Here is a 22707-nt window from a genome sequence, read left to right as displayed (position 1 = left end):
AACTATCTACCTTTGCTAGCACTGTGTCCTGACTGAGCTCCTGGGATGTGGAACAGAGAGTACTGAGCAGCAGCACCCCCGCATGACTCTTTACCTCGGGACTGCGCACACAATGTGACCAGATGCTTCAGGCTCTTGTTGCCTTGGCTTTCTCTCATGACATTTGCTACCTTCGACCTGAGAAGCAGAATAAGCCACCTTCTCCCTTAAGTTGATTTTGTACTCTGTCATGGTGACAGAAAAGGAGATGTAGACAGAAATAATGTCATACAACTCGTCTGGGGTTTTATTTGGAAGTAAGACTATCAACAATAGCTCATGCACAGGGAGCATGACGTGATGGGATAGTCACAGGCTTTGGGAGACCCCAGGCAACAATAGCTCATGCACAGGGAGCGTGACGTGATGGGATAGTCATAGGCTTTGGGAGACCCCAGGCAACAATAGCTCATGCACAGGGAGCATGACGTGATGGGATAGTCACAGGCTTTGGGAGACCCCAGGCAACAATAGCTCATGCACAGGGAGCGTGACGTGATGGGATAGTCATAGGCTTTGGGAGACCCCAGGCAACAATAGCTCATGCACAGGGAGCATGACGTGATGGGATAGTCACAGGCTTTGGGAGACCCCAGGCAACAATAGCTCATGCACAGGGAGCATGACGTGATGGGATAGTCATGGGCTTTGGGAGACCCCAGGCTTGGATTGAGTCTTTTTTGCTATTAGACTTCTAAGCTGCGTGATCGAATGGAAGCTGAGGTGCTTCTCTGATCCCTAGTTATTTGGTCTCTAAAATGTATATAGCAAGACCTGGGTAGGGTCTGTGTTGCTTGGAGTAAGACCATTCTAGAAAAGTGCCTTGTGCAGATGCTGGGATCCCAGGGTGTAGAAGACATGGTTCTCGCCGTGACTGGTCAGCCTTTATAGAAATCAAGATATCATAGGGCTTCACTTCAGAGGATTAACTTAATGACTAATTTTAGGGAAACAATCTTTATTAGTCCAGACTTTTCCTGAACTTGGTTAATTCTGTTATCAACCATGACACCAACCCGAGGAAACAGGGCAACGAGTATTTCTGGAGATCTTGGTAACAACAATATCAGTTAAAATCCCAGGAGTGTTCAGGCAGGTGGTCTTGATCATGCAACTGATAGCAACTCACAGGCTAAGTGCACTGTTCTGAAATAGTTAACCTTTTCCTTGTGTATAGACTCTTTGTGACTTACCAAAAGAACAGTTTAAGTTTCAGAAAGTACAGAAAAACAAATTTAGAGTCAGAGACATAAAATTCAAGCATGAGTTTCTAACATACTACTATTTTCTTTAGCTCATAGTCCTGGAAAAAGAAAAAAGAAAAGGCCCCACAAAGCCAGAAAAGTGAATGGGCTAGACATAGCTTTACAAGACTAGTCCATACAACTTGGATTCTCCACAGGTAAAATCAACAGCAGTTGAGTCTCTTGGTTAGGATGTGAGACTGAATACCTAAAAGAAGACTATAAGATATCACATGGCAAAAGGATCCCTTTGAAAGGCAGCTGGCTGCTGGATCCAAGACCATTTATGCTAGCAATTATGGAGAGATAGCTCAGCCACTAAGGGTTAGGCTCACAACCAAAAAAAATATATTTACTAACTCATTATTTCCATATCTACCTAGCAAAGGAACTCCTTTTTATTCTACTTTCTTCTGGAAGTTGCTTTTTTTTATAAGAGAAAAACACACTGGTATTGGTAAAAGAATTGTGAGCCACATAGGAATGTCTGTGTTCAGCAGTGGTGTTTAGGCACACTCCTAGCAAGAAAATAAACCTAGCTAACTATTGCTGGCTATCAGAAGACACAGACCCAAAGGGAGAACCTTCTACTGCCATTTTCCTAAACCAATATACTTGTACTCTAAATACTGATCCTAATACTTACCGGTCCCAACTACATACAGAAAAGTAGAGTTCTTAACCCTCATCAAACAGGCTTCTTTGGGGGGCAGATGAAGACAATTACATAAATCCACAGATGGTCAAAATGAACAGAATGAGTGGCCCCAGAAGATACATATACAGAAGAGAGGTGACAAGAACCAGAGGAACAGGATGCTTGCTAAAAGATAGAGTCTTCTAGACATGACAGGGAGGCTGTAACTATGGAGTTTCAACAATACGGTTGCCTAAAACAGGCTTGCATAATGATAACACCAGTCGATATGCCAATATGGTTGGGAAAAATCTTACAAGATCTCACCCATAGGTGAGAGATGGAGAAATAGTTTTACCCAGAGATGAGATTTTAAACATATGTACATAGTAAAGGAAATTTACCATGTGTGTAAGCCAATAATGTGAGCAAATTACACATGAGAGCACTCAATGAAAGTAAGGAGTGTGCATGCACGCTCAGACAGAGAAAAAGATGCTATCGATTTAAGAGGGTGTCACTGAGGCAGGGGAGACAGGGAGAGACAGGGGGAGTAGTAACAGGAGGGCTGAAAATCATGTATAAAATGCTAAAAAATTAAAAATAAATTAAAAGCATTTACAATTCTGTTTGAAGACACCAGAGATCAAAAAGGAAGTAAAAACTTCATCCATCGGAGGGATCCATAGCTCTAACTATATATGTAGCAGAGGATGGCCTCATCCTCATCTGCAGCAGTGAGAGGGGAGGCCCTTGGTCCTGTGGAGGATTGATGCCCCAGCACGGGGAGATGGTAGAAGGGTGAGGTGGGAGTGAGTGGGTGGGTTGAGGACCACCACTTTTATAGACGCAAAGACAGAAGGGGATAGGATGGGGAGTTGTGGAGGGGGAAACAGGAAGGAAGACATTGAAATGTAAATAAATAAAATAACCAATAAAAAAAGAGATTTTTTTCTAAAGCCAAGGTCTGCTAGGGTTCCTTTACCCTTCCTCGGGTGCTGAAGAAAGAGCTGTCAGACTGAGAGCTGCCCAGAGCTGAGGGACAGAATTCAGCATGTAAGTGGTGCCAGGGAGGAGGTGTCCTGCTAAAATTACCTGGTTGAACGTGTAGACCTTTAAAGGATCAATGGATCTTTGCCAAAACCAGAAGGGCCATCAGGGGATTACCTTTTAATCAGCCCGGTGCCTTTTCATATTAAACTGTTTTGTTTTTATGTTAAAAGTTAAAGAAAAACAAATCTGCTGATTTTGAAGAGTCAACCATCTAAATCTCTATGCTCTACAATATCTATGTACAGTGTTTGACATTGGTAAGCAAAACCTTGGAGAGGAGGAGGAGGAGGAAGAGGAGGAGGAGAGGGAGGAGGAGGGGGAGGAAGAGGAGGAGGAGGAAGAGGAAGAGGAGGAAGAGCAGCAGCAGCCAGGACAATAGAACTTACAGGGAATTCAGGTATTGGAGTTATAAGACGAAATTGGGTGGAGAGGGAGGGCAGAAGGCACCTTTAAGGCTAATTAGCAGCCCAAGGATACGGATGGATTGGCTGGAGGTAAAACACAGCCATTTCTGGAGAGAGAACAAAGAAAGAAAAGTGATCTGAAAGCTCCGAGTCTGCTCAGTGAGACAGTTTCCTGAGCGGGACGGAGGGTTAGCAGTTGTGATGCCACTGAGAGGAACTGAACTCCGGGGGCTGCATTCTTCCGGTAATATAAGAATTATGCAGACTTTTATATAAAATGTATGGACATGACTTTTCTAAGACAGAAAAGGCATTGATTTTATCTCAAAATCCTAAATCGTTTATCCTGTTTCTTATTTAAATTCAACAAGAATGCTGCTTCATTTTTTATAAGCATCACAGAACAGAGCTTTTCTAATAAAATCCAAGCCCCTCGACTCTAACGCACTAACGTGATTATCCCTCCCTCAGCTGCTCCCAGGCTGTTCAGTAGTTACGACTTGAGCCACCACTAGACCAGGAATAACTTCTCATCATTGCAATTCAACAAATTAGAACTTGACCTAAACACACAGAAAGAAACAATATTAGGGTTTTTTAAATCTCTCAAGGAAAAAGAAAACTAATAGACTGACTAATAATGAAAAATTTATTTCAACTTGATAAAATTTAAGAATAACTGTGAGTTAAATAGCATAGTGGAGAGGCCTAGTCATGTCTACCAAGCCGAGAATGTTATTCAGGGGGACAATCTATCATTTAAAGTCACTGAGAGCTTGTACCATGGTAAGCACTTTATTTGCTCTCTGTCAGTCTTTTATGAAACATAAATACTTCATTCATTTCTACAAATTAAATTTATTAATTGCATTTCTGTTCCTCTGTTTTTTTTTCTAGAGCTAAAATAAAATTCATCCCCAATTCTCTCATAGAAGCTTTGTAAGAAGGGAAGAAGAGACTCTTGATTACAATTAATTCAAGTGAAGAGAGGTGGTAGGTAAATCATTAAGCACCAATGGTAAGTGCTAGCTTCCACGTGGGATTCTTATCTGCAACTATTTATAATTAAAGACTGTGAGACTGCTATCTAATAGAGCATAATTAGCAGAGAAATATGCAAGGTCTTCTTAGAGAGCTTTCATGCCTCCAAAGCCAGTAGGATCTTACCCTAAGTATATTACTGTACCTAGACAAAGACTATAATCATAAAAATATTCGTTTACAGTGGTGTTATTAAAGGAGCCATCATAAACAAATACTGGTGATACTCAAGAGAAATCTTGTCTAAGCACCTGGGAACAGGATGATTTTAGAATACGTAGTCCATCCTTATAGTGGGTTTGGCGCACCTAATTTGTTAGCAGCACTGAACAGCTTCAAATTTGTTGCAAAAATCAGGGAAGTTCAGTACATTCCGCTAGATTAGCTTACCTTTGAGTGGCAGGGTCAGGATTCAGAACTGAGAGACTATCAACAAACAATTGCCACCAGAAGGTTACTCATGCATGCCCACATCCTTGCACAGTATTCTTAAAGAAGTCAGACTGTTACAGCTTTAAGGTCTACTCATTTGTCTTAGTTTATCTGGGCTGCTCCAAAGGGATTAATGGTAGCCCTATAACATACATAATATATAGAAGACATTTAATTTTCATAATTCTAGATTTGAGAAATGCATTACCAGCAGATTGTTTCTGAAGGGTGGTTTTATCAGAAGGCCTTTCACGGGTGCCTTCACAAGGCTACTAATTCTATCTATATTGGTTCCCTGATGACCTATCTCCCTCACAGAGGAGCCACCTCTATACCCTCATCTTCAGAGTTGAGGCTTCAATATGTGGATCTGAGAGCAACACAGACATTCAAGACCACTGCAGGAGTCTGGAAATAGTCTACTCTTTCAACAATCAAAGCCAATCCCCTTGGGATACCTTTCTTCTCAAGAGTCCATTCATTGTTATAGTCACTCATTCATTCATGAAAGACAAGATCCAGGTACTCCAGAAAATCCAGTCTTCTGATTTTCCCCTATCTGGTTAATTATTCCCTTTACCAAGACCCTTCCACCAGCTTCTCACCATTTCTACCATATACCACCTCGTACTGCTAGCTTCACTTTCATTCTTTGTTGCCCTGATGAACATAGCAGAGGATCCCCCACAGCCTGCCTGTCCACAATTCTCCTGAGTAGGCGGGGAGGAGAGACACTCTGGAAGCCTAAAGATGCCTTGACTCACAGTTCCTTCAGATTTGGGGGCATCCTCTCCTCTCCCATTCTCAAACATCCCTTAGGGATAAGCTATGAGCAAACACCTCAAACAGCAACAGAGGGCCAAAGCAAGACCCGCTCTACTCAGCAAGAGTGGGCCAAAGCAAGACACACCCTACTAGGCAACATGAAACTTTAACATAGATGCCTATCCTGGAGAGAATAGGTTATAAATAATCATTGGAAGAATGCTGACTTTTATGAGTTTTTGGATCCTGACAGCAAATACAACTTTAAGTATTCTCTCACAAAAAAATAATCTTATAGATACTATTAATTAGTTAAAATATTTTATAAAATTCTACTTTTTAAACATAAATGTTTATGAAGGTAAATTGACAATAGTGCTTTTCTTTTTTACTTACTTACTTATTTATCTTACCAATTACAATCTACCTCGCTTCAACATTCTTCTCAAGATTTATTTTAAGAAAAACATATCAATTCACATAATCCTTCTCTTATGAAAAGTCTTAGGAAATTCTCCTTTCATGATCCTTCTGGTGACACAGAGCAGATGTTTCTGTGGCTTTGCCCTCTTGGTTCGACTCACCTGTCAAACAGCTCTCCTCCTGTGACCAGCTCAAGGACCAGGCTGATTTCTGTGGGGGTTTCAAATATTTCCTTGAGTTTTATCTGGGGACAAGATGCACATTAAAAAAGAACATCAACAATGGCTCATCTCCATCTTCCTTGAAGACATCTAAAATTATGGACAAAGACTAGTCTGCATTACCAATGGCTGAGTTAGCACAGTGAAAGGCCCCTCTTCCAGGGCCAGGCAGGCAGCTGTCCTATTTCTCAGTTGATGGTTTTGTCAGACAGCTCAGTTTTTTTCAAAAGTCTTATTAAATTATGACATTATTCATTCTGAATGATAAATTTCTTAAAAACACTTCCTAAATTCTACTCAAATGTTGGAATCTTCCTCCGTCCCTTCTTTCTTTCTTTTCCTTAGAATCAAATCAAGACCCAACTTTACAAAATTGGTTGAAAGCACTATGGTTGCTAGAGATGAGCAATAAACAATGGGTTTGGAGTTAGTTTGTGAGGTAGCCTGAGTGTGGGGGAGGGTGAAGTCTGTATGTAAAAGCAGTTAGAGTTCCTTGTGTGTGAAGGGTTCTTGGGCAGAGTGGTAGGAGAGAATTGACTGATCACACCAGAGTTTCATCACATGCAGATAATCCAACCAAATGTAGACATCTCTCCAGATATCAGAGAATCCAGAAGCCAGCACCGAGCTACACGTGAGGGGCATTCCGCAGTGGCTTCCTCAGAAGGAGGCCATAGAGAATGTGATCGTGGGAACTGAGTATGACTCGTTTGAGAACGGCTTACTCAAAGCATCCTCATACTTCACCACATACAGAACTCTGCTTTAGTTCTGAGAAGCAAGGCGCCTGGCCCCACACTGTGGATGACAGTCTAAGCCACTTGTGACAACCCTATTCTCTGATCAACCAGTTTTGATGTAGCTGGGGAACATTTTTAGCTAGCTTTGGCCAGCAAAGTTACAAGAGAACTCTGCTGAAGTCATTTCTGAGAATCTTTTCTCATCTGACTCTGCTGGCGAGGTCCTTCCAATTTCTTCCTTGAATATCAGTCTGGGGGTTTGGGGAAATGTGCAGATAGCACTATGGGTTGGTGAAACCAAAGTGCAGGGTGAGAGAGAAGTCAAGGGTGAGAAGGATAGATAAATGGCTGGCAGAGGGATGTGTGGACCCTGGGTCCTGGGTGGCAACCCAAGATTGATGAGTCAGTGCCACAGTCCATCTTCCTACTTATTATAAGAAAAGTATTTGCTGCTGTGTAGGTAAGTGTACCTTTAATGCATGCAAGTTGTATGCACTTCGCTGTGAGCATTGCAGGTCATCAGCCCACACACAAATAGGTTTGTTTTTTTTTTAATTAAGTAGATGGTTTAATTTATAAAATCAAGATGCTGCTGTAAAAATGATTTTGTTCTTTTTCACTTCGTTGATTCCAGAAAGCTTTTCACTCGTTTTTCTCAGAGGCGTCCTGACAGCAGAGCGTCTGGAAACTGGTTAGCTCTTCCATTCACGTACACCATTTATTTACATCTTTGAATTATTTCTGAAGCGGACTCTCTCCCAAAGGCTGAAATGACTTTGAAAAGCAGTGCTTTTTTTGCTTCAAAAGCCTTTTTGGCAATGGAATATTAAAAAGATAGGCAAACAAAAGAGGGAGAAAGCCAGTTTCATTAGAATAAAACACATTTCTCCATTTTTTTTCCTCCTTTTATGCATGAACAGAGGCATGGTATGTACTGCTCGTCCATCTATTCTGAAACTGATTGGATGTGGTGAGGTAGGGCCTTGAGTTAGGTCATGGTGCCTCACAGAGAGGAAGGACCCCTCTTTCCCATCAGCACTGACAGTGGAGGACAATGGGCCCATCCTGCAGCTTTGGAAATGATTTGAAATGGTAAGCTAACAGCCACTTACGATGTTCGGGTGTGAGAGACGCAGGAGAACTCCTATTTCTGTTCTCACAATCTTCTTGTCCACCTAGAAGGTAAAATGAGACAAACAGAAAAGGGCTTGAGTTTAGAAAAATGTGACTGTTTCAGACACGAAAAACAGCATTAGCCATCTGGGTAAATAAAGTAACTGGAAAGGTGTGCTGTCTCCCTGTCTCTGTCTGTCTGTCACAGACAGACACACACACAAACACAAACACATACGGTCTTACTATGTAGCTCAGGGTGTCTGAAACTCTTGACCCTCCAGCATCAGCCTCCCTGGGGCTGGAACTAAAGGCATTTGGCAGAAAACACCCATACCCACCCATACCTTGCTAGCTTGGATATTCTTCCTTCACACTTAGAACAAGGCTATTCACTGACAGCTTAAGTGGCTCAACACAGGTGCCTTGTGGAACACCACAGATATGAAGCAGTTACCTACTCTGTAACTTTTTACAAGCTATATGTAAACTGACTTTTCTTATTTATGGACAGGATATCATTACTATGTAAGACCATTGTTATAAGAGCAATAGCTAAGGCACTTCACACCTGATGGTTGGCTCTTTTCTTGTCTTCTTCCTCCCTCTCTTCTCAGATGCATGCCCTACCATCTCTTCTTCAATGGCAAAGTAGATCCAGTAGCTAGTGCACTCCACAATTTATAAGATGTTTTCCATGGCATCTACCCCCTTCCCTATCAAAAATCATCATAACTGCCATTATCACTAGCATATAAGTTCAGCCCGACCTGACCCTCACTTGTAGAGGTCTCGCTCAACCTCACAGAACTGTCAGTCACTTCATCCACCCTCTTCACATAGATGTGCCATGTAGTTCAGCCTAACCCACATACACTGTCCTGTGGGAGGGTGATTGCGCCAAGGCTTTCTGCCAGAACCAAGTCATCCCGCATTGTCCTCCCCAGAGACTGTGCTTAAATAAACAAGAAAATATACTCTCTTTATATTTGCAATTATAAAAGCAAAACAAACAGACCCCACTGTCACCAATGCCCAATTTTTATACTGAATGCTAACCTAGGGAAAATTGATGAGATACACAAAGAACTGCTGATACTTTTTTCCTATATGGTTATATATGAATTCATTTATGCTTTGAACCTTGCAATTATATGAGCCACTAAATTTTCTTTCTTATTGTAATCTAGAACTAGATTCTATTAGTGGCAATTAAGAGACCCTAGCAGGTTTGTCACTTGACATTTTGGAGACAAAGTCCATTGAATTTCTCATCTGCAAAATTAGAGATGCTCCCCATCTGTATGCTCAGGATGGACTCCTAGTCACAAGAGAGATGGGACTCTCTAAATGTCATATGTAAACAGTAAACTTAAACTTTAGTCTACAGTGCACATTTGAAACCCAGCTCAGGGGAGGCAGAAAAAATAGATTGTTGGGGCCCCAGGCCTGCCAGCCTGGCATCTTTGGTAGGTTCCAGGCTGGTGAAAAACTCTTTTAAAGAGGTACCTAAGGCAGGACACCCTAAATTGCCCTCTTGCTTCTATATATTCATATACACATGCACACATGCACATGCACACACATGTACACACCTCAACACACATAAAAATCATCAGTGCATCACTGATCTTGTTCTAATGTCACCATTTATGTCACCTGAGCTGTCTCAAGATCTAGGAGAGTAAATATCTTTATGTGACGAGACTTATGCTCCATTCACAGCCAAACTGTGAACAAACTCAAGAGACTACTTTCTATAAAGAATGGCCTCTACCCTCTAAGTTATTACCAAAGGAAGAAGAAGTTGGTTTGAAGAGAAACACAATTCCATGTCAATGTGGTTGACACATAACTCGAGACAAAAAGCAATGTCTTTTTGATACTTTTTTTCAATAAAAATATTGAAAATGATTAAGTCCTTTGAAGATAGAGAATATTCAAAAAATTTTATAAATTTATATGCTAATTTCCTTGGTTACTACATACAATATATTTATAGCTTTTCCTATAAATATATCTAGTTTTAGGGAACTATCTATAGTTTAATTCCTAAACATATTGATAGTTTTTCCTAAAAACAATTTAGTTATACTCTATAGTTCTTGATTAAAGAGATCAGTCACATGTATAAACATTATATTTTATGATGAAGTAAAATATTTATAAGGAAATGTTAAAGAACTCATAACCAAATACCATCATGCTAAGTGAAACAAGCCAACTTCACAAGGAAACCATTATACTATCTCTCAGCTACAGAATACACACACACACACACACACAAGTGTGTATACATGTGCACATAATATCAAAACATAAGGAGAAATATATTTGAAATGAAGAAAGAGATCAAGATGAAGGGGGGTCAATGAAAGAGAAGATGAAAATAAGTAAAAATGTATATATATATATATATATATACCCATTGTTTCCACACTAATAAAAAACTAAAAGCATTCCCATCCCAATACAAATTTTAATACCATAAATAATAAAATATCAATAATTACACACTTAAGGGAAAACTTCGTAGCCATGAATATTGAGGCCATTAATGAGATCATTTAGTATACTCAGAGTGTTTTTACAAATCCATGTCCAAGAATACTAAACTATTATTCTAGTTACACTTGTGTTTCCATGATAAAATACTCTGACCACAAGCCAGTTGGGGAGAAGAGGGTTCACTTGTGTTACGCTTCCAGGTGATGGTCCATCCCTAAAGGAAGTCTGGGAAGAAACTAAAGGAAAAACTGAGGATGAATCCATGAATGAATGCTGTTTCCTGCTCACTCACTCAGCTAGCTCACTCTACCGTCCAGATTCACCTGACTAGGAATGGTGCTGCCCACAGTGGACAGGGTCTCCACACATCAATCATCAGCAGTCAAAATAATCTCTTACAGACATAGCTACAGGCCAAACTCATTGAGGCAGCTCTTCCATTGAGGTTTACTCTTCACTGGTGACTTTAATATGTGTTAAGCTGACAACAAAAACTAAGCAGAACAACTATTAACACTATAAAACAACAACAAAAATTGTATTCTACTTGTGTTTGATGGATAGAAGCTTTCAACTCAGAATACTTATTAATGTATGTATGAGTATCCCACACAGAATGAATTGTCAGCTATAAATTCTGTCTAGAGAGAGGTAGGGAAGATATGATCTGTCTATCTTCATAACTGACAGCGAACACAGGCAATAGCATGGAAGGACAGATTTATTGTGAGCAGAGAAAAACAAGCTGGTAAGAAACCCACTCAAGTGACTATGCATCACGCTGATAGGCTCTAGGGCTTTCACTGTGCAAGAATAAGAAAAGACACATCTTAACACATCTATCTAGTATTCTGTGACTCAAAACACTTGGAAACTGCTTCAATAGTCTCCCTCAGAGACTAAAGTATAGCTGACTTGCCCAATTTAGTAACAGTAACAGTAAATATAGAGCAAAGCTTTTCCATTTGCAAGTAACTAGCACCTAGCTCAAACTTGCCTATGCTGCATTGGAAAACTTGGCACATAGAAAGTCAGTGAAGATCTGTCTACAGGTAGCCAAACACAGAGGCTCAAACACAAACATTGCCCTCTCTGGTTTTATGGCTCCATTTTTCTCTTCTTTTTAACTTGTAGAAAATGTGGCTATAAAAGCCCCAAATCTTCACTCTTCAGAGTCATATTTCAAGTAAGAGCCCTCCTCTCCATCTGTATGATAATCTCAATGAATCTGCTCACTGTTTTGTTTGTTTTCAATGCATGAATCTATATGTGAGAGACATGTGACTATGACAGGGCCACCCATGGGTAAGGAGCCTTCTCCTCTGATCAGCTTTGAAAGAACTATAATGTTAGGCTGGGGCAGAACCTGAGTCTCGTGAAAACAGGATGCTGTCAGACACTGAAGGCTGCTTTGATGGTTGTTTTATTTGTTACCTTTCTTATTTGCTTGCATAAAATCATGAAATGTTACTTTCTCTGCTTTTTTCCATGTCCCAGATTATATAATAAAGCACCAATTCTTATTCGTTTATAGCAATATTAGCCATCAATAGATTTTAATACTCAAATTATGATTGTTTAACAGTAATACACAGGCTCAACAGGGTAGTAATTTAAGCTGCTTTTCCATGAAACTCTTGTAAATCTGTCAAGAACCAGCCTCAGCTTGGAGAGAGGTTCTGAGGAAGGGGTGTCAGAGCGTTGAGAGAAACAGCTCGCGGTCACAAGCTGATGGTCTATGTTCTGCTCACAACAGCTTTCCAGACAGCATTCTCATCACACAGTTCTCTCTTGCAATTCCAAAATCTCTATGGATAGCTCATCTCTTGAAGATCAAAAACCCAGTCCTTTATTTTACATATCAATTCAGTCATTACCCCAGGTGCCCTTTTGATTAACCTATGACCCATCAGCATCCCATGACCTCAGCCACTTTATTCTTAGAAAGAGACAGTAAACTTTTTATTTTATTTTATTTTATTTTATTTTTGGTTTTCTGAGACAGGGTTTCTCTGTGTAGNCCTGGCTGTCCTGGAACTCACTNTGTAGACCAGGCTGGCCTCGAACTCAGAAATCCGCCTGCCTCTGCCTCCTGAGTGTTGGGATTAAAGGCATGCGCCACCCCGCCCGGCTTAAACTTTTTTTTTAACATTGCAAATTAATTCAGAGATCTGCCTGCCTCTTGTAAACACAGACAATGAGCTAGCTGGGTGGGATCCAGACCCGAGATTACTATTTAAAGGCAAAGCCCATATTGTATAATATGAATACATATGGATTTCTGAGTTCGAGGCCAGCCTGGTCTACAGAGTGAGTTCCAGGACAGCCAGGACTACACAGAGAAACCCTGTCTCAAAAAAACAAAAATAAAATAAAATAAAATAAAATAAAATAAAATAAAATAAAATAAAATAAAATAAAATAAAATTGGAGTTAGTTAACTCCAATCCAGGTTGACCTTGAACTCAGGAATCTGCCTGCCTTTGTATCTTCCTGACAAGCTAGGTCATAGTGCAGCTACATTTTTTAAGTTGTGAAGCCCTTCATATAATTCATATTACCTTATATTTTGCATATTTGAGAGATTATATATTTTGAACTCATGTTTTCAGAGTTTGTTCCTACATTCTTAGGGGCTGTCCTGAAGGTCTCAGTGTTTACTCCTTTGCTGGGACATAGACACACCCTTGCCTATTGGACTCCTGCTGTTTCTAATTATCATGGAGTCATTAACTTTGGCACTAACATTCCCCCATAACCTTGGCAGGGAGAATATTTCCCAACGGAGGAACATAAGTAAAATATATATAATTTTATACAAACAAGTCTTATGCCACACTCACAGCAACCATCAACACTCACAGAAACCCACACCCTGCTCGCTCTGTTCAAGGGCTGGGAATCATGTCACAGTGTCCCTTTCATGGTCAAGCAGGACTGGACATGGATTCATACTGAAAAGTGATATGTGGTAACTGTGTCCCTAATGAATAAATCTGAGAAACTCACTTATATCTGGAACTCGCTTCTTTACTCTTCACCTGTAGTGTCATTTTGTCCAGTATTTTGATGTTTCTAGTGACATATGTTGAAGGAAGGAAATTAAGGAAGGGAAATGAGGATTACCAAACACTAAAGGTAAGAGTTGAAGTTTGGGTAGATTAGTCATTAAAATACTGTGTTAGGAAGGAAGACTATCCATAGCTCCCATTATACTCTCCAAACTTCATATATATCTCCATTCAAATGAGAGTCAAGGTTCTGTAAGTTCATTTTTCATTATCCGTGTAATGAGAATCTATCACCTAGGTTTTGTATGCTCAGCTTCATATTATACAATATGGGACCTACAAAAGAACACGTAAAATAAGGTCTTTTCAGAGGAAGCTTCTAATTTAATTTGGGGAGATGTATCTATATAATGCCAACAGAAGATAGTAAAGGATGTGTTTTGTTTTAAAAGATCCATAGGAGGCTCACAAGATGACTGTTCTGTTCTCAGCACCCACATGATGGCTCACAACTGTGTGAAACTCCAGAAGCAGGGAATCTAATGCCACCTGGGACCACCATGGGCTCCAAGCATATATGTAAGTGCACATGCATACAGGTAGGCACTCACTAACACACCTAAAAACAAATTAAAATTCAAACCTCCATTCTGCAGTGGAAGATAGCTCTCTGGGTTGAAATGTTATTATTAAATATGGGTTTATTGTAAAAAGGTTGTTTTTTTTTTTTTTACCTTATTTGACATTTTACAAAAAACATCCCATTGATAACAATCAATGCAGAACATGTTGTTAAATATATGCACAGTTCATGGAGATAATGTGGTATGGGATACAGATGATGGCCAGTGAGTAATGTCAACCAGTGAGGTCACTGGGATCTAGACAAGCAGCTCCAGGAGGAAAATTAAACTTCTTTAATTTAGGGGGAAATTATAAGTGTCATGAAAAGCTTCCAGTATGCACTTGGGTATAAAACCTCTATAAGAACAATGGGCAGGGACAGATTTCTCCTATAGTGGTCCATTGAGAAACTACACAGCCTTTTGCAGAGCACTGGCGTTGTGACCTTGGCCATGGGGAAGGTGCTGGAGCTGACTGACTGAAACCATGCACATAAGTCGGCACCGTCACTCTCACTCAGGTGATGCTCCATGCTTGACACAGTTTCCAGAGAGCCACAGGTGCAGCAGTCCACCTTGGTGAAGGATTTTCTTGAATTTTAAATGAGACTAAACCTTCCTTCCCAATTGGGTTCTGCAGGCAATGTTGAAGAAAACCCTGATGGATTGTTACTAGTTTTAAATAGGGTCTTACAGATAATAAAAGAGTCACCACAGTGAGGCAAATTCACACCACCTTTTCACAGTGAGTCACTCTTTGTAACATGATTATCTGAATGTAGGTATTTATGGTGAATCCCATGTATAGTACAATTTTATTAGCCTAGTTATAACTTAGATAATAGACTTGTACAGTCTAATTTATCTGCGAATTTTATAATAGTTTATGCCCTTATCACCCAAGGTCAGCAATAATTTCCTTAGTAATGCAAAATAAATCTATTTATCATTATTTATATGATTCTTTTAAAAATTAAAGGACCTAAATTTCCTAAGTTAGTACTCATTTTCATTCATTATACATTTAGGACTTATGTGATACATGATCCTCCCTAATATTTTCCTGTGTTTCTGATCAAAATAGAATAAGAGTAGATAACATAGTCTCTTAACTTTGTATATTTTCATATTCACCAAGAAATTTTCTAATACAAACACATATTCTAAACAAATACTTAACCATGTTATCTAGCACAGATTCCACACTTTGATGCTTTTTAAAAATTATGTGTTCGATTATATTTATTCAGGAATATTCAAAACAGATAACATTATAAAAAACGTTCTAGGTTGGTAATTTGTTTTTGAGTTCAAAATCAGTTTCTCTATGAAATCTGTTTTGCAAATGGTATTCACTTTTACAATATTTCCTATGTCATTGTGCAATTCAAAACTGTTGTCTCGGGACCACAGACGACCTCTCTGGTGAGTAGCTGACGTTTTTCCTTTTCTACTCTCATAGTCTAAATAATGTCAAATTTAATTTTTATGTTTCATAAACCAAATTAAATCAGAGTAAATTGTCAAATGTGTGTGTGTGTAGAGTACATGATGTATCCCGGCACTATCCTGTCCCTGGCCGGGATGGGCAGAGAGAATCTGAAGAGGTGCCTATTTGGTCAACCAATGCATCCTGAACTTAAAAAATGTACTTTTATTTTCATTTATGTGTTTTTCTATCTATACATGTTTGTGTGAGTATATACCATGTGTGTGCAGGTGACCATGGTGACCAGGAGAGGGCATCTGATCCCTGGAGCTGAAAACACAGCAGTTGTTGCTGCCCAACATGGGTGCTAGGAATTCAACTGAGGATCTCTGGAAGAGCAGCAACCACTCTTAACTGCTGAGCCATTTCCAACTCCGTGAATTTTAATACTAGAAAGACAGATAGTGGTGGAGTCACATGCATGCTTTCCAAAATATGGTGTTTTATTGCTGATCAAAAAGAACTTTGCTTACCACTTACATTCTCCATGTTTGCTGTGACTGCCAACCTAAACCAGATAATCCCTAAATGGCTTGGGCCTCTGGGCATTTTCTGTTGAGCTCTGTCTCAGCTCTTCTCCTTAAATTACCCAAAGTATTCAAAGAAATATCTTTATTCATTCTTGTAACCATTGAAATAGTCAATATAACTAGATTTTGTTATACTTTTCAATATAAAATATGTCTTTTGAAGTTTATGCATAAGAAAAAAATAAAATTAATAGCACACTTAAAATGTATACAGTACCAAAACTTCTTGAAACTCAATATTTCTCAACATCAAAAGAAACTACGTTTGTGTCTGCTTTCATGGTGGAAGGTTGAGTGAAGTGTAAAGAAGTCGTAATTCCTCAGGAACATTAAGTCCTCCCAGTTGAGTGAGGCTCACGAAGAACAGACCCTTCATAAGATTAAGTGTGAAATGTACTCCAGAGCTTTTGTCAAGATGCTGACAAGATGAAGGGTTTAAGGACTCAAGATGAAGGAAGGACTTGAAGGAAAGGATAAACCTGCTTCTGTGTTGTGGGAGTGACAAGGCAGAGCAGTGGGAGAGAAAAGGAGACCTGTGGATGCAAATCTCTGCTAGACTTGACTCACTTGGCCATGATACTTGCAACCTGGATCTGGAGCCTCTATCTGAGTGACTTCTGGGTGGCCTTCATCAAAAGAGACAGATGTTCTATGTCTACAGAGTCTCCATCAAGTGCAGCAGCATTTCCACTCAAAACTAGAACTAGGGCTGGCAAGACAGCTCAGTGCTGCACAATCATGGAGATCTAAGTCAGATCCTGAGGGGCCTTATAAAACATCAAGAACGGTGGCACTCACCTGGCCCTTACTACTGCGGAGGTGGAAGTGGGTGAATCCCAGAAACTCACTGACCAACCATTCCAGCCAAATCTATTACCCAGGCAGCTTTAGTGAGAGAACCAGTCTCAAAAATTAAGTGTGGAGAGCAACTGAGAAGAAATATTCAATGTGGACTTCTTACACATGTGAATTTGCACGTCCGTGCACACACATGATGTACACACACACACACACACACACACACACACACAAAATCTATGTGGACACATCCACCTGCACTAACAATTAGGATTAATTATCCTTACAGAAAATGAGACTACATATCATTTTTCTCTATATTCTCTGCCATCTTTGGCTCATTTTTAGCTTGAATCATTTTCAGAGAATGATGCAAAGCACAGAATTGTGCTTCTCAGAGGCATTGTCAAAACATGAAAAATGTAACTTTATAATTGATACATTATAAATGTCCTTAAGCTTTCAGAATGACTCCCTTCTACATAGGTTCTGCTTAATTTCCTGAGACTTGACAGGCCTCTGCCAACCCCTGCACATTTGAAAAGAGACTTGGCAAGTGGAATTTTGTTAAATTCAAGAGCAATCCTAGTCTACAAGGATTTGAAAGGTAAGCACTGCTGTTTAAACATGCAAAAATCAAACGTGGTACACATGCAATCAAATAGAGAATTTCTTACATAAATCTAAGTATCCCTGATACTTGTAGAATTCTGACTAAGGTTGGTGGTTTTTATTCCTCCATCTCCTTGTCTAAACATAACCCTGGACACCTTGAGACTGTCTTGCTTTTTGGCATAGACCTTATAAGTAACCTGTATTGGTTTCAATAAGAAATACATCACAGGTCCTGGTCCTTCCTGCTTAAGGCTGTGGCCCCATTGGTGAGTGTGCAACTTTTAACTTTCCCTTGTAGTCACTTCCTGGTCCTCTGCCCCTCATTCCTGTTCTCGAGACTTTTAGCCCATACATCTCTGCTTCAGCTATTGCCATGGTTGTTCTTAATAACGTAGGCAACAATATAATGATGCATCCAACAGTTGGGACTGCTTACTCGATAGTTTCCCATTTCTTCAGCTAATCCTGCTTAGCAATGTACTCTCATGGTAACACCTCAAGCTCCTGCCATCTACTGGACGCTACAAACACCTCGCTATCCAACAGTACACACTGATTTCCACCTCTACCTTCTCTATGACTGAACGTGGAGTCCATGGTCTGTTACTTCCTACATTGTTCTACACATACTCTCAACCCTTCTGCCTTCGCTCATCCACTTGTAATTTCCAGAGAAAATGCCCATGCTAGTTAACCTTCACTCTTATTCTATTTCTGTATCTGACCAAAATCCATTGAGGGTAAATGATCAACTTTGCCAGCTTCTAATTTTAAATTTATGACACCAAGTTTAAGGGCCCCTGGTGTTCTCGTTTATACCCTCTCTCTTCCAACTCCTGATATACCTGCCTGCCTTCATTCTCCTCTCCAATCACTGAGAATGCATAAAAATCCAAGAATGATTTTACCATTATTATTATCATCATCACCAAAACATGTTTATCTCTTGATCTTGCTTCAGCAAATACTCTTTTAGTGCCTGTTACATACAGACAATATTCTGGGCATGACAGTGTATCAGTGAATAAAACAGACTCTGGGGTATAAAAAGAAAAAATCTCTGTTCTAATAGAAGCAGAATATAAATAAATAAATGATAGGCCTTGTGCTGCTATGTTCTATATTGCAAGGAGTCAAAGTGAAGGAGACAGTAAGAGGGCTGCTGAGAACACTGACCCAGGTATGTGGGAGCAGCATTGGAGCAGAATGCCCAGAGAAACAGAATAGAACTGCCATTGATAGAGATGCAAAAGACAGGAGAGAAACAGCTTCAGAAATAAACTAATGAAGTCATGGCCCTCCAGACTGAATCCGCTCCCCATTCCCATTCTTCAATCCCAGCTTATTGAAATGCTTTGAAAAAAAACCAAGATTTCCTCCTGAGTCCTTCCACATTGAACTTCATACTACTTGCCCTCAAGCATGTGTCTCCCAAATCGTTCTGTGTGAGTTTGGAGCCAACAGGAAGGAGGTGACGGCTTAGACATGGGGTGACGACGTGCAGTGGACATGGTGGGGAAGGACAGGTGACCTGTCAGGGAATTCAATATCTGATTGACACTTCTGGTATTGTGAGCGAAAGAAGACAGACTCTAAGCCAGCATTTCACTGTGTTATCTCTCACTTTGCAATGGAAAGTCAGTCTTCTAATTGCTCCATTACCAGTCACCTCCTCTTCCTTTCAGACCCTACAACTTTAGGAGAGGGTTGGAAAAGGAGAAAAGCAGAGCCTTTGTATAGAGAACTGGAATTGAGTTTGGACAGCACAATAACGGCTCTGGAAGCTTAACCTAGAAAAAAAAAAGCATCTACATTTTGGAAAACAGAGCATTTGGTTTGGAAGAGGTGGCTTAGGAGCAAGGCAGTTTCTCCAGAGTGAGTCCCCCAAAGACTTCCCTTCTTAGGTCCTGAGAACAAACATCCCTGCTCACAGCCACTAGGCATTTGCTTCAAAAGGGAGAGTCCTTTCACTGACAGTGAAGGACACAGGCTTAACACTCCTGGGGGAGACAGTAAGCTGAACTAAGTTTATACAAATGATTTGGGATGATGCCAGAGTCCCACAGAAACCAGAGTTAGTGCAGCAGAGGAGGGCATGGCAGGTATGAGAAGAAGAAAAACCTTCAAGGATTTGTGCACTTCCATCTCCTCACTTTATCTCTGTTCTCTCCCCAGAGTTAAGACTGTTCAGGGGTAATCCTGTTCTACTCTCTCTTGTCTTTACAAAGATCTCCCCTCGCAGCAGCACACCCTACCCAGGCCCTGTTTTTGAAGCATATGTGTGCTCTCCGCCATATAAGAACTCTCCTGTGTGTGCCCCTGTTCCTTCTTACCTGGGTTTGAGGCACTGAAATTTCTCACTCTGTGTCTGCATTCATGTCTGACTTTTCTATGCCTTAAAGGCTGCAGCATTTAATGTCTACAGTAATGTCCTGCTTTGACTCCTAGCCTCTGCAGGGCCTCCTGCACAAAGCAGACAGAATGATTTCATAAAATGTAAATCAGGTCATGCCACTCTCTAGTTTAAATGCCTTTGTTGATGTCCCACTGTGCTTAGACTGCTACATATAACAGAGCTCACTCTCTGGGTCAGTGTAGTTTTCCTCCCTCCAGAGAATATTCAACCCCTGGACCACACTTGACAGCTTTGTGCTCTGTCCTCCACCAGCATTTTTCTTCATTCACTTCACTTAAGAGCATATCTTCTCCCTATTCCACAGGCATGACTGTAGACACTTAGAATATTATCACTTGGGCAGCTGATGCAGGAGAATCATGAACTCAAGGTCATCATGGGATGTATTGCAGAATAAAATATAACACAACAAGATATAAAACCTCAGACATATGCCATGAAATGTACCACACAATTTATTTTAAAAACACTTCAAAGATACACATTATCATCTAATTAGGATTCCAGTCTATTTCTTCTTTCAATGGAGCATTAACTCTATGGCAACATCAGTGAATCTTTTTTTCCCAGCAATTGATAAACACAGCTCTATTTACCAGTGCCTGATATACATCATTAAGGAATGGGAGTTGGTTGCTGGATATAAAAGGGTAGCTTAGTCCAGGATTAATATCAAACCCTTAAATGAAATTAGGACTAATTAACTAGTTCTTGTCCTACCATTTTAGGTCTTAAGACATGTGTGCATGCATACATCTGTGCACATATATGTGTATATCTGTGTGCATGTGTTTTTACCAGTAACGGAGTGGCAAATGACTGCCTCAGCCAAGGAAAAGCATCAAGATTCCCTAAACACCCACATAGTTTCTAACTATATAACACATGCTATTACAATCCAGCTTCTCTAAGTTCTCCCAAGGTAGGTGGATAATAGTCTGTGAAATACAATTTAGAGATATCAGGTGGATTCAATGACTTTTAAGTCAGCTAGTACTTAAATCCTGCCTTCTTCTCCCCACCCCCCACTGGTTTACACAGTTCTTTTTTTTTTTTTTAAGCTGTCAAAAAGCAGCCCCCTACAGTACATCCTGCAAACACCACTCCTTGTTTTTACTTGGAATAGTTCATGATTTGCATCAAGTACAGCAGCAGAGGTGAATAAAAGAAGATGAAATGGTGGAACCTCCTGCGACACAAAGCCTTGACAAGTGCCAGCTCTCCATCTTTCCAAAGGAGATGGCAGCACCAGCATGGTCAAGGTCTCCCACCATCAAAACAGAGTTAATGCCGAGCCACCCAAGTCCTCTTTCAAAGGAGGAACAAACATATACCATGTATTTTTAAGTGGAAGATACAGAAAATATGAAAAATAGCTATAATTGTACTGTAAGTAGTTGTCAGTATGCTGTTTTATATAATTTTAGCTTTTTAATAAATGTCTTTTCCATATTTTCCAAAAAAAAAAAAGATCTGTTACTTTTTCACTAAAAACATCACTTAATGGCCTGATATCATCCATGCCTAATCCAGAGGTTATGCCTGTTGCTTACCAACTGAACTAGCATAAGCCTTGTGGTAGTGGCCGCCTTGGCTGTACTTAAATTTTCTTTTTATTGTATCTGACAACCAGATGGCTTGGCCACACTAAGCCCTCTCTCTGGTCACTTAATCTGTACAAGGATTACTTAGGTTTCTTAATGTACAGAATGGACACATTGGTCACAACCGGCATTATTGGTGTTACATAGATGAACAGTCCGTATAGAAACTTCTTGGTCCAGGAAGCTCGCTGTGCGAATGCTGGTGCCTTCCCTAAGATGACATTGACAAAATTAGCATTTTCTCGTGTTTTGCTTAACAATTTCAAACTCTGTCAGGAGAAGCTACCATAGAGTAGAAGAGAGCCTCATCCAATCCATGAGTTCGGGATAATGTCCTGGCCAAGCAGTGACTGGAGGGAGCAACTCACATGTGTTTTCATTTAAATACATATTTTACTTGACCTTTTCAGAAACTGGGACCAAAATAGCACTCCTCCCTTAAATTTTAAGGAGTAGTTAAGGCTATTTCTTATGTTTAATCATTACTATTAATCATTTGAGTCACACTTCAGTTATCTTTAAATCAGCCATGCCCTATAAATTTGGGTTCTAATAATTTCTTAGTATTTTACATGGTCAAGATCATACTTGGCAAAATGCCTTTAAAATGCTCAATAGGACATAGAAACAGTGTGATTCACTTTCCAGTTTATGTTTCTTTCCGTCAAACAACAGTGGGTCAGTTGCATGAATCTGAAATGACTTACAGTGAGGGCAAAATATCAGAGAAGCCTAGAGCTCCCAACACAGTCCTTTGATTTGTGTGATTCTTAAAGCCAAGTCATCAGCTACCCATTAGAAAACTGAGCCATTGATTATATTTAAAAAGCTTATACCTTCATCACCTATTTAATATTGAAATAAAAACTTTGGAGTCATTTAGCATTTTAAGACTCTTCAATTAGATCTTGACAGTGACTCCTTTATCAAAAGTTTATTTAAACATAAAACACTTCGATGCTCTTTTTTTTTTTTTTTTTTTTTTTTTTTTTTTTTTTTTT

At 39.8% G+C, this 22707-nt stretch overlaps 1 protein-coding gene across 5 annotated transcripts in view; it reads right to left on the bottom strand.

Annotated features, from left to right (window-relative positions):
* Window positions 1-22707, bottom strand: part of Camk4 (calcium/calmodulin dependent protein kinase IV) — a 231826-nt gene that overhangs the window by 68651 nt on the left and 140468 nt on the right. For all 5 annotated transcript variants that reach the window (XM_021150442.2, XM_021150440.2, XM_029472051.1 and 2 more), the window contains 2 exons: window positions 8112-8174; window positions 6200-6282 (listed from right to left, as the gene is read on the bottom strand). In XM_021150442.2, coding sequence (XP_021006101.1) covers window positions 6200-6282; window positions 8112-8174 — 146 coding nt within the window. The remainder of the gene's footprint in view (window positions 1-6199; window positions 6283-8111; window positions 8175-22707) is intronic.

Source organism: Mus caroli, chromosome 18, assembly GCF_900094665.2.
Source record: "Mus caroli chromosome 18, CAROLI_EIJ_v1.1, whole genome shotgun sequence".
Lineage (NCBI taxonomy): Eukaryota > Metazoa > Chordata > Mammalia > Rodentia > Muridae > Mus > Mus caroli.
The sequence above is the reverse complement of the archived record's forward strand: the minus strand, read 5'-3'. Positions and strand labels throughout refer to the sequence as shown.